This window comes from Taeniopygia guttata, chromosome 2 (genome assembly GCF_048771995.1).
Source record: "Taeniopygia guttata chromosome 2, bTaeGut7.mat, whole genome shotgun sequence".
Lineage (NCBI taxonomy): Eukaryota > Metazoa > Chordata > Aves > Passeriformes > Estrildidae > Taeniopygia > Taeniopygia guttata.
Window position 1 is genome coordinate 20,764,275 of NC_133026.1, and position 12,673 is coordinate 20,776,947.

Consider the following 12,673-nt stretch of genomic DNA (forward strand, 5'->3'; position numbering starts at 1 on the left):
GGGGAGGTGGGACATGGAATCTCTCATGGCTTTCAGCAGGAACAGCCTGAGCCTCAGCATGTGGGGACTGAGTCACCCTTGAGTCAGAGCAACCCTATTCAGTTAAAATTGTACTTTGCTGTTGTAATCCATCGCATGCTGTTCAGCACTGCTGTCTTGTTTGTGTCATCTGCCCAGTAAATTACTGACTGGAAGCTTCTCTTTCAATACAAATATTCCTTGCCAGCCACTGTGGGTTTTACGTTTAAGGTAGGAGACTGTTTTGGTAACAATTTAGGTCCTTTAGTGCTGCCAAATAATCTTTTCTTCGCTCCTGTGATGCAGCACGTGGTAGAGCACTTTCTGCAGATTACAGGGTGCTCAGGGACACAAAGGTGCTCAGCTGTACAAAGGGCAAAGACATAGTGATAAAATACAGGCAGATTCCATTTAATGATCTCTCAAAGCTCCTGACCCAAAAGACAAAAGGAGAAAAATGCATTTAATGTCTGGGGGATTTGCATACTGTCAATCTTTAATTAAGGTGTCTGAGATAAAGTTCACCCTTGCAAGACAAGGCAGCAGAATGGGCACCCTGTGAACAAGGAGCTGTGTGAGAGCAAAGGGCACCTGGACTCACAGCAGCCCAGTCCAGCACTGAAGGTTTCACTTCAAGTGCAGGACAGCTGGAGGAGAGCAATGCTTTGGGCTCCTCCTGCTCCTCAGCTTGTGGTTGTGCTGTTATTACTGACTGGATTGAGCTGTGACCCAAACCACCATGAAAAAAAGAGGCAGAAAAGAGCCACTTATGATGAGCAGTAAGTACCATTGCTTGCAAATGCATTTGTTGGTATGGTGGCCTGTAACTGCTGGTAATGGGGGCAGAATGGCTTTACTACAGCCCTATTTTCCATACTCTTTGGCAGATATGTGTAACTAAATTATGTCTTTATTTTATTTTTTTCACATATCCAACAGGCCTCGTTTATCCTCCGAGCAGGGTAATTTAGTGTTCCATGCTGGCTCCAGCAAAAATATTGAATTTAGAACTGGACCACTGGGAAAAGTAAAAATTAATGGAGAAGACCTTGCAGAACTTCTTAGTCAGGTGATATAGTTATTTTCCCTTAATATATTTTCATTTTCAGTTCTACATATAAATAGTTAAATTGTTTTCACAAGTGTTTGATATGTCTTGTATTTTATTTTATATTCTCTGTATCAGCAGTCTAATATGAAAGTAAGCTATTGCAGTATGAAAGTAAGCTATTGAAGACTTGTAAAGTAATCCTGTCATCACTAAAGATAATGAAAAGATTAAATTGTGTATGTAGTAGAGCTGTCTGTATTTAAGTAAACTTTATAATAGTAAAGTTATGCAAGGACTAAACTTTCCTAAGCTTTTGAAAAGTCAAAGTTTGTTTCACATTATCTCTATCATTTAACTTTAGGTTAGAGACAGTAGTACAGAGATTCAAGAACTTAAAAAAGCCAGTGGTGCCTTGCAGAATGTATCCCAGCAGATTACTCTGCTGACCTCCAAGGTGAGCTGTACCTTCATGTTCTCCTCCTCCAGCATTCTCACGTTTCCATTCCTCACAGTGATTAATTGTAGTATTTCTGCACCCAGTTTAGGGAACTGGAGCAGAATCCCTATTTAATATCAGCCTGGAGCCTGTGTTTAATTTTGAAATACTTACTCAGTAACTCTGTAGACAATGGAATTATTTCTGTAAATCCCCCCAAAATTTTCAGTTACTGTGATTCTTCTTTGTTCATTGTCAGCATCTGTATTGACTATATCCTCTAATATTAGTGGATGAATTCTGGAAATGGACCATATATGTCTTCATAATTGTTACACAGACATCCCATTCCATAAATGAAATGGGCTGTAGGGGTTTGCCGTGGAAAGAAAAGATCAGTGCAGTTTTGTCACTTCCCTGCTCCTGAAAGTGGTTTTTTTTTTGCATGAGAAAATTTTTAAATGGTTGCCTGATTTAAGTATCTTTTGTTACAGTGTTTCCACAAGTTCCTTATAGGAAAATATTTTTATAGTGCAAGAGACCTTCCTTTAGGGAAACTGTGCTAATAGGTATCCATCACAGTCTCTGATTCAGTGTCAGCTTGCTGTATGTGGTTACAGCCCACTGACATGTGGAGCCCCTTTTCTTGGCTTTCAGTGCTCTGTCTCCGTCCTTGTCACACATTTGGTCATTGAGGACCCAAAAAGTCCCACAGGAATATTCAAGTTCTCTGTTTTCAGCACCTGAACACATCTTTGCAAGATTGAGTCTTGCCTTGTGGATCCAAGCTGGGACATATTTAAGCTGTCATTTTCTGCACAGCCAAACCCACCAAAATCTCAGTGAGTGGGGCCTCATTTGGATCTGACTGTCACCTGGTTTCACATACCAGCTATTCTCTTTTCTCAGAGGAAAATAATTTTGTGAGCTTACCAGTATACAGCAAGTACCTCTGTGGTTGTTCTCATACTAAGCACAATGTAATTCACATCTCTTTTGCAGATCCTGAGGCTCGATAACCAACTTCAAAGCTTACAGCTGGTAAGTCAATGGGAAGCAAACTACAGATCAGAAAAGAAAATCTCAGCCTCAAGTAAATAAAGTGAGGTTTTAATGTTTAAACAGCTAAATTATTTCTTTCCTCTCCTGCATTCCTCAGGAAAACTTTTTTTGGCAACAGAAGGTTAAAAAAGCACCAAGATTTGTGGAGGAGGTGATATGCCTTCTTACAAAATATAAACTGTGTAGGAGACTGCATTTCATAACAGGAAAACATGTACATTCAAGAACAACAAGTAGATACCAAGAAGAAGTGAACTTTTCCTTCACTGGTCTGTCAAGATAAAGACCAGAAACTCAAACTGGATTTTTATTGTACTGGAACTAAGTTTCAGCTGTTGCCTGCTTCTCCAGTGAGCTTGTGACAAGCCACACCTACAGTGCCAGTAAAAATAGTTAGATGAAATACCCATGGAATCAAAAAGACAAGATAACTTTCCATCTAGACTCCCAGTCTGCTGCTGAAGAACAGTCTCTATTAACATTTGCTTTTTACAGAGCTTTTCTCATCCTAGTGCTTGGCCATTCTGTGTATAAGCAATCACAGCATCATTGTTTTGTACAGGGATAAGTGAAATAGCTCAAAACTTTTACAATCAACTTTGCTGAAAAAAAAATGCAGCACGAATTCAAGAAAGAATTGGGAGTGGGTGGAATAAAAAAGGTTTGTCTTGAAAATAAATGCTAAGCAGAAATCTAATTTTCTACTCTTTTCTGGCATTTCAGGACATCCAGAGGAGAGACTGCAGTAGTAACCCTTGTAAGAACTCAGGGACCTGTGTAAACTCACTGGATGGTTTCTTTTGCCTCTGTCCCAGCAACTGGCAGGTGAGTTTTTAGCCTCCTCAGCTACAGAATGTGCATTTCAACTGTAAGACTGCATCTAGCTTAGAGTGATTGCCACAAAGCACAGCATTTCGGGTTGCTCAGGGTAAAGTGAAATCAGCAGAGCAGCAGAGCAGCAGTATCACTCATTGGCTGGGGAGTTTGCTTCTCAATAATATCAATATATATGTGTTAAAAAGAGAAGCCCAAAGCATTGGGCCAAACCCTGCAATGTTACATGCAGGCAGTGGCCCATGAAGTCAGTGATTCTTGGCAGTTCCCACAGCAGAGAATTAGTCTGGCTTTTGCTGAGCACTGAACTGAACTGCATGCTTTGCTGTTGACCTTACACAAAGAGAGAGAGACTGGGGGAAGGGATGGATAGTTATGCAGTCTTAAACAAGTAAGACAAACTGGGGGTGTAAATAATCAGTGCCATTCTGAATATTTTAAATACAGAAACTTTACTAGCAAATGCTTTAATGGTGCTATTATGTGCACCAGAGATGGAAATTGTATATCTTCTTCTCAAAGGATTTCAACTTAAACTTTATCCCAGCATGATTTGGGTCAAAATTTATGGGCTTTCCTGATAGAAACAGTTTATAAGAAAATTTTCTGAGTCTTTTTCTAGTTGGAAAGTGAGGGGATGACAAAAATGTGCTGTTCATGTTTTCTACATCTGATATATTTTATCCCCATCTGACTGATAGCAAGGGTCACAGAAACACAGCTGAAAAATAAAGTTTTGTTATAGTGTTTCATAAGAGAATGTGTGTTGATAACAGCCCAAGGTTTGTATATCTTTGAAAACTATATTAAACACTGGGTCCATGGTTTGCTTCATTTCTCAGTTATTTGGAAAATAAACTGGTTTTCCATTTCATCTTAGGGCCCCCTGTGCTCAGTGGATGTTAATGAATGCCAGATTTTTGCCGGAACAGCACTAGGCTGCCAGAATGGAGCCACTTGTACGAACACACCAGGCAGCTACAGGTAATTCTCAAAACTAGACACAAATATCCCATGTAGAATACTCTGCTATTTTTGTACCCCATATCATGCCTGCAGCACAAGTTCTAGAATTAAGTCTGTTTAATATCGGTGCACTATAACCCCTTGCAGTCTGGGAACAAATAAAATCCTCACTGCACTGTACACTGAGCCCACTGCAGACACAGAAAGGCCACCAAAGCCATTGTCTGCTTTGACAAAAGAGGAGCAGCAGGAACCAGATCCATCACACAGCCATGGGGGGGAGAAGGCTGCAAGTTGAGACTGGCTCCAGTGACCCAGCCCCCTGTTGTAGGTGCAGCTGCTTTAGTGGAAATTTCTTGCACCATGGGGTGTAGCTGGGGCAGCCAGAGGCTGATGCTGGGCTGTAAGCAGCACTCACACACAAGCCCACAGAGCACAGCCACATTACCATCCCTCTGCTGTCACCTACCCCTTGAGATCAAAGGCAGGTGAAGGACGAGAATGAAGGAGGTGATCACCCTTGATCACTGGCATTCCCAGCACACCCATTTGGTCAGAGCAGGGTGCTAATGTCACCAACATCATGGGTTCAATCCCCATGCAGGCCCTTCACTGAGGCTTGGATTTGATGGTCCTTGTGGGTCCCTTCTGACACAGAATATTCTGTGAAATGCCTTCACCCCTTCACAAAACACAGGCCCTGCTGAGACAGCAGCCGAGCAAGGAATGCACAGTGCTGCCAGGCAGCAAGGGAGGAGAAGTGCTGTCTGCAACCAAGGGGTGCCTGGGCTGCCTGTGTGCTGAGCCCCACACACGAATCCTCTGGAGCATATTCTTCTCTGGTTGCTCTTGCTTACAGGGCAAGCCAGCCTGAACATTTTGTGTCTCATTCTCCAAAATGTCAAATAATCTGCTAAATAAATAACTTTCACATATAAGACAAAGCTACCCCTGTACAATGGGAACAAGAACGCTGGAGAGCATACCACAGCTTTCTGCAAAGTATTTTGTCTCCTGCTTCAGCATAGAAATCCTAGCCCCCTCAAATATTTGCTTGATGTAACACTGGCTTATAGTGCTTTGTCAGTTCTTGGAAGGACCTCAAAGTTCTCCTGTAGTGCTCCTCATGCTTCAGCATTTACACCTCAGTCTGCTGAGGTGTCACTGGTGTGTGATACTTCCTGTAAGCTTTAATTTGATTTTAAAGGATGCTTCTAGTTTGTCTGCAACAGATATTTGTCAAGGAAACAACACACAAAGCAACCTGCCTTTATTTGTTTCTTATTGTGCTCAGAGAGGTGTGTTACTAAATTAAGGTTTAAGGTCTGCTGTTCTTACAAGTGTTGTCATTGTGTCGATACAGTCATGATTCCCCAGATTCTTCCCTGGTGTACTGCTTGCCTTCCTTGGTACTTGCTGAATCAATGCTTCATGAAATGAACTAAGATCTCTTCATAAATCCTTGAAACCTTAATATTACTGTTTTGCATCAAACACTCAGGATTATTACATAGTCCCTTTGCCAAGTCCATTGTACTGTCTTTAGTCTCCCTTCACATATTGTCTTACTTATTTCTGAGTGCTCCCCAAATGCTAAATCCATCCCCAGGCAGAGCATGACATCTCTTTTCAGCAACTGTGAGGACATTGCTGCTGAGCTTTCTAGGGCTCAACAACCCAGATCATCCCACTAATGCTCTGGCATAGTTATCTACACCATTGTGGACTGCAGGGAAAGAAAAGGGTAATATCTGACTTTCCATAGCCTGCAGAGATAATACCAGGTGATTGGAAGTACTGGATTGGGCACCATGAAATGGAACAAAATGCAGTCTTCCCCCCTTGTTCATATTCTTTATCTGCATGGTTTTCCTGTAACTCAAGAAAACTGAAACATGAGGGAAAAGAGCAGGTATCCAGAAACACCTTCCTCAGCCAGAATCTTAAGGGAACATTGTATCAATTGGATGAAAAGCTGTGAAAATCCCCAAGTCTATCAGATTTCTGTGTCACAACCAAAATAACAGGTGTCTCATCACAACATGCCACAATTTGGACGAAGTGCCTTGCAGTGTGACCGACTTCTGGAAGCTCTTCTCTGAGAAACTTCAGATGGGTAGCAGATTAATCTTTGCCAGAGTGGACAGGAGACAGTGCCAGAGTAGAGAGGAGATTGTTCTCATGCTTTGGAGACGGTCAGATTGCCTTGTTGTGTCCTTTGAAGTTGAACGTGAAGCTCTGAATGTACTTTAGACATATAAAAGTCATCTGGTTCCCTGACCTGTTGCCTCTGTGCTTGCCCAGGCTGAGCTGCTGCACTGATGGGAAGGTGCTGTTCTGCTTGCTGTCTCTTACAATAATGAACATGCTGTCTTGCACTGCAGTTAAGCATTAAGCTGTTGTGGGCTTTTGAAGCCTAAGTTCATGTGGGTTGCTTGTCCTGGGTGTACTCTTCAGTTACCTGCAATTGGCTTATCAAACTGCTATTTCAGCTGAGCATGTGATACAGTGGAAGGAAAGCAGCAGCTTATTTTATATAAATTGCTTCAAGGTCCAGGTCAGCTGCACTAGAATACCCTGATTCCAATTCTGCAGAGAAATGCTTTCACAAAGCACTTTTCATTAGGCAGCTTAAAAGCAACGCAAGAAGGGTGTGTACCTGCCATATGTCTCTGCAAGCTGCAGACATTGAGAACAAAACTTGAATCCAAATAAGAGTCTCACAGTAATTTTATTGAGAAGCTAATGATATGATAGGAGATTTTCTGTACATTTATATCCCTTTCAATTGTATTTCAAAGCCTCACATTTTGTCGATGTGGAAATAAAGAGCCAGAGAAAAGGGAAACATTATCCAATGGCTTAAAAGTTCCCAGTTTCAGTTCCACCGCAGATGTATAGTGTTGTAACTAAGCTCTGCCCTATAAATAACACTGTGACGCATGTGGCAGCTTTCAAACCAGATCCTCCCAGTAGAATGCCTTCTTTCAATTCACTGCTTTGTTCTTCCCACCCCACCAAACCCAAATGCCACCTCTTGCCCACCACACACCCCTAAAAGCTGAGGTGCCGCTGAGACAGCAGCTGCCCATTGCTGTGGTGTGGGGGTGAAAGTACTCCTGTCTCTAGGACAGGGCAGACATGGTATTTCTGTATATTGCTGGAGTTAGGATTTTAGGCACCTAACATCATATGATGGTCATAACTGAACAAGGAAGTTTGGGTGCTCTTTGACTGAAATGGGGTTTCCATGCTCATATTCTATTTAAGTCTTATGTTAGACTATTCTTTTTTTCTGGATTTGTGCTTATGAATGTAACAAAAGGCTGTAGATACTTCCATAGGGCCAGACAGTCATGAATGTACACAAGTCTCAAATGATTCTTGAGTCTCTGCTGAACAGGAGATTTGCCTCTCTGCATGATTATTAGCAGGATTGTCAATATAGGTAAATAGATGTATTTTGTAAGGAATACCCCATAAAGTGGAAAATGGCAATGAACAATCTTTAACAGTGGTAGAAAGACAAAATTTTGATTTTTCTTTCCACTTTCACTACTAGCTGCTCCTGTACTCCAGAAACCTATGGGCGTCACTGTGCCTTGAAGTTTGATGACTGCCAGGAAGGATCTGAGAGGCTCTGTGGGCATGGCCTCTGCGTAGATGAAGAAAGGGACCAGCCCAACAGGGTAAGGAGCAATGTATAAACCTCAGCATAAAGCACAGCATGAATAGGCAGCAAATACTGCTGAGCATGGCAAAACTGCATAGCATGAACTGCTGCTGAAAACAGCAAGAAAGGCCACTATACCACATAACAGCCTCTCTGTTGTACCAAGGGTGGCATAAAAAATCAGAAATGTCTTATGTCTTGTTAGAGGTACTTGTCACAGTATTAGATCTACTGCTGCATCCATAGGGAGTTTGGGAATATTTTTTTTATAAGTTGAAGTCTTATTTGAAATACAATATTCTTACTGTTCGTTATTTTGGGAGTTCTAAGTTGCTTGAATATTTTACTGCTTTAATACTGAGAAGGACAAACATCATGAATCTTATTTTTCCTGGAAAAAGTGGCACATTAGTGGCACATTGGTGTCAGAGGCCTGGAAGCTGCCAGGTCTGCATGGTGATTGTGTGGCTGCTTCTCATCTTTGGTGCTCCTCAGTGTCAGGTAGATGTGGGGTCTGACTCCAGGCCCAGTCTTTCCAAGCATCTGCACTGGATAGATGCTAGCACACACTTGAGTGCTCTTCTAGAGCAAGTCAGCTCATTCCATTTGGGCAAGAATCTGGGTACAGGGTGTTCACTCCAAAGGGACAGATGGACCATGCCAGCTTTGGCTCTTTTCACTCAGAGTAACCCTCCAAAATCACTCAGCCAAGCTGGTGCTCCTTAATACTCCTGTATGCCCATGCACCATTCAAGTCACAGCACATTTTTTTGCTTTGCTATAAATTAATTTTTTTGCTTAATTTTTAGAAGTTTCAAAACTCATCACTTATTTTCTGCCCACTTTCTATTGAGAAAGCTTTTCAAAAGGGTTCAGTGTTGTCTTAACAGTGTCTGCTCCTGTGACAATCAACAATAAAGTTCCCATTAACTTTAATTGGACCAAAGCTAGATAAATGCTGAAATCTGGCTGTTAGTAAGGTTTGCTAGAGAGAAAAATGTTTTCATGAAAGAAAACATGTATTTGCATTTTAATGTCAGTGCTACACATTGCATAGACTACTGAATAATTTGATTAAAAGAAAACAGCAAAGATGAATTCAAGTCGCTTACAATGATCTCTTTGCCCCAGTTAAAAAGCAAGTTGATAACTTTTAATTATGTTTATGTACAGCTCATAATTGATCTTATTTTCTTTGGGAGCTCTGGGGTAAATTACATATTTTTTTATGAATCTAATGAATGAGCCTGAGTTGCTTCCATAATCTGAAGAACTGTAAAAGTAAAATCAGAGGAAGAAATAGACTGAAAAAACTACTGAAACAACTTACAAAACAAAACATGTAAGCTATGTAATGCTCTGAAAGCTTTCTTGCTATAGTTTGAAAGTCATTTAATAAAATTAACTCCTCCTGCCTTTTTATTGACTATTGCAAATGCCTTAAACATGCAATGTGATGTTTTCTGTGGCAGCCCAAGTACCACTGTGTCTGTGACTCTGGCTGGATGTCCCCTCCTGGCAGCCCTGCCTGCAGTGCTGATATAGATGAATGCAGCCTCCCTGATCCTCCATGTTCACAGGATCCACTTGTGGAGTGCTACAACACTCTAGGCTCCTACAGATGTGGTCCCTGCCCCACAGGTATCTCGTCCTTCCATGCTCTCAGGTTGGATGGGGTGGTAGAGGTACTGCTGCCTGTGTAACATAAGCACAGACACAGGATGCAGATGAGTGTAACTCCATGAAATGCTTTGGTCTGTGTTCTAGGGAATAAATGCAAGTTGTGTTTTATATAGGTAACACAGGCATTGGCATCCAATGCATGATTTATCTCATCCTAAACTGAGCATCTAAATAGCTCTCATGTCCCCAAGTACCTTTACGTCCATCATATCCTGTCACCTTCATATAATACATCTGCAGTACTTTCATATCTGTATGTTTCCTGCCCTAAGGCAATATAAAAATCTGATTGTTCCCTCAGACCATATAACCTATGATTTCTCTTCCTGAGCTGGGCAGGTGGTGTCTATAGGAGAAGTTTTTAGAGTGTTTAACTGAAGTTGCAATAAAGCTTTGCTGCAAAATGTACATACATGCACTAGACCAGAACTGTATCCTCTTTAGGTAAAAGTGTGTTTAAATCTGAAATATCCAGAATACAGTTAAAATAAAACATTCTTGTACTCACATCTCTACCCTGTCGCATTTGAAACCTAATTTTCAGATGAGTATTAATTTTAATCAGTTACGAGAGAGACAGGTCTACTCTTGTGCTGAGGAAGTGCAATTCAGTTGTACTCTATGAAAAGATTTGGTCAAAGAAACCAAAAAGGCCAGGCATTTTCTTTCTGATGTCATTTCTGTGCTGCTTTTTAGGCTGGAAAGGAAATGGCTACACTTGCCAAGATATTGATGAATGTGCAAGTAATAATGGAGGCTGCTCAACTGTACCGATGGTCCAGTGTATCAACACAGTTGGATCATTCCGCTGTGGGCTCTGTCCACCAGGTAACATGGATTTCTTGTTGATAATACTATGGAAGGGCTTAAAAGATGAAGATTCAACATATACAAGCCTGTTTTGGTGTAGATTTAAGACGCTTAAAATTGGTTTTATAGAAATATCACATACTCAATACTGTAAATACAGAATGCAGATTCCAAGTATACTCAAATTACTTCAGCTATTAATGAACATTGTATAGAGAATGCCTCTAAAAAGGGTCCTATGAAATGGATTTGTCTTGTACTAGATAGCTGTTCTCAGTGTTATAGCCTTGATTTGGTGAAGAACTTCCTTTACAAGATGATTAATGCGAAACAAGGATTGCATAATTATGGTAGTAATTTCATTGTTTGTATTAATTGAAGGAGTATCCTGTGTGCCATAAATCACAGACTGTATTGTCTGCAGTAAAAAAAAGCCTTGAAAATTGTCACGCTCTGAATGCTATCTAAGGAGGCAGTGTTTCCGCTGCAGTACAGCAGTGGAAGTTGCAACTTCGGTCTTTATAATTTATGCTTTATGATTTAAAATGCTTTCTGAAATGTATGAGATCAATACTAGAAATATAGCAGTAAAAAAGTATTTCTAATTGACTTTTTAATTGCTATTTAAATGGCAGTAGACTGCAGGTAAGGAAGACTCCCAGTTACAGAGTGCTGAAGGGATATCACCATGCTGGAAATGCGGCCTCAGACAAGTTTTGATCATGTCAGGTCTGGCCATGAGGAGTTGTGATGCAGGGCTTAGGTCCTCTTGAATGTCCTGAGAGGATGTGGGTGTTGTGTTTGAGGTCCAAGGGTTGATCTGGTGTGCAGGAGGAAAAAGTCTGGATGTGGTTAGGGCTGACTGGGTGCAGATGTGTAGGGAAGGCAAGACATGGTGGCTGAGAGACATGGGTTTCTATGGCCTCACTGACTTTACCTATCTATTTGACATACACTAATATATCTTTTTTCCACAACTGTGGAAGGATTTATTTACAGTCAGAATCCATTCCTGCAATGAAGGAGCCATAATAAATATGCCAGGTTTTACTTCATCAGCTATGTCAATTCTTTTTTTTTAGTGCAGAAGACTATGATTTTATACCACGAATTGGTGTTTTACTCACCAGTTGATTGTTTTACTGTCAATTCTCAAAGAAAATTCTCAGTTACAGACTAACTGAAATTTACCTCTAAACAGGTTATGAGGGAGATGGAAAAACATGTACCCAGGTTGATATCTGCTCAATAAATAATGGAGGGTGCCATCCTTTGGCTACTTGTACCTCAGCTCCAGGTATGATGCTTTCTTAAAGACTGTAAGGTAATATCAGCGTGAATCTCAAGGAGGGCCTGGTTAGGATAAATCCACATTATAGCAACATCTCTGGATTGCAGCTCCTTTTCCATAGACAGTTTTGCCTCACACAAAGGATTTTACAGTCAGGTTAGCTAAAGCCAGCAGACTTTTACACAAACACTGACAGAAGTAGATTTAGGCTCCACCAAAAAGACTTTATGCTAAAACTGTGGAGACGTTCACCATTTCTCTTTGATGCAGTTTTCCAATTATACAGCTGCTTTTAATAGTCCCCTTTCCAAAAATACCCTTTGACTACCCCACCACTTCCCATGAAGGTGACCTTGGACTCTCTGCCCATAACAAAACAACACTAAGGCTCTTTTGGTGTTTAAACTGGGCACTGACCAGGGCAGGTATCAAAAGATCAAGTACGTTGGAATTAATATTAAGATTCTCCTTCAAAATGTTAAGGACATTTACAGACATTGGTGTTGGCATTGTAACAGAATTATGTCTTATCTCCCAAGGGCCCATGGCATTTTGTTCCTGCACATCTGGCTTCACTGGAAGTGGATATGGGCCAAATGGGTGCTCTCCTCTCAGTGATATCTGTCAGCTGCAAAACCCTTGTGCAAATGGGCAGTGCTTGGTAAGTGCTGGGCTCCTCACACGTAATGACAGCATTGTGCAGTTATAACCAGCCAGGGAGACTTGGAGAGGCTGAAGGCTGGGTGCAGACACACTACTGGGAATGAGGCAAAGTCAGTGGGGATTGCAAGACCAAAGGATATACCTGAGGAAAGCAAAGTGACTTTCAGGGCACACAAGCCATTTCTT

The 12,673-nt window shown here is 41.2% G+C and overlaps 1 protein-coding gene across 3 annotated transcripts in view; it reads left to right on the forward strand.

Annotated features, from left to right (window-relative positions):
- Nucleotides 1-555: 555 nt before the first annotated feature.
- Nucleotides 556-12,673, forward strand: part of CUBN (cubilin) — a 144,261-nt gene continuing 132,143 nt past the window's right edge. For 2 of the 3 annotated variants that reach the window (XM_072925490.1, XM_072925491.1), the window contains exons 1-11: nucleotides 557-797; nucleotides 958-1,087; nucleotides 1,431-1,523; nucleotides 2,508-2,546; nucleotides 3,291-3,392; nucleotides 4,282-4,385; nucleotides 7,930-8,056; nucleotides 9,513-9,681; nucleotides 10,420-10,551; nucleotides 11,735-11,830; nucleotides 12,364-12,485. In XM_072925490.1, the coding sequence (XP_072781591.1) occupies nucleotides 679-797; nucleotides 958-1,087; nucleotides 1,431-1,523; nucleotides 2,508-2,546; nucleotides 3,291-3,392; nucleotides 4,282-4,385; nucleotides 7,930-8,056; nucleotides 9,513-9,681; nucleotides 10,420-10,551; nucleotides 11,735-11,830; nucleotides 12,364-12,485 (1,233 nt within the window). In that variant the 5' untranslated portion in view covers nucleotides 557-678. Of the gene's footprint in view, nucleotides 798-957; nucleotides 1,088-1,430; nucleotides 1,524-2,507; nucleotides 2,547-3,290; nucleotides 3,393-4,281; nucleotides 4,386-7,929; nucleotides 8,057-9,512; nucleotides 9,682-10,419; nucleotides 10,552-11,734; nucleotides 11,831-12,363; nucleotides 12,486-12,673 lie in introns of all 3 variants that reach the window. The other variant, XM_072925492.1, reaches the window with a different exon arrangement.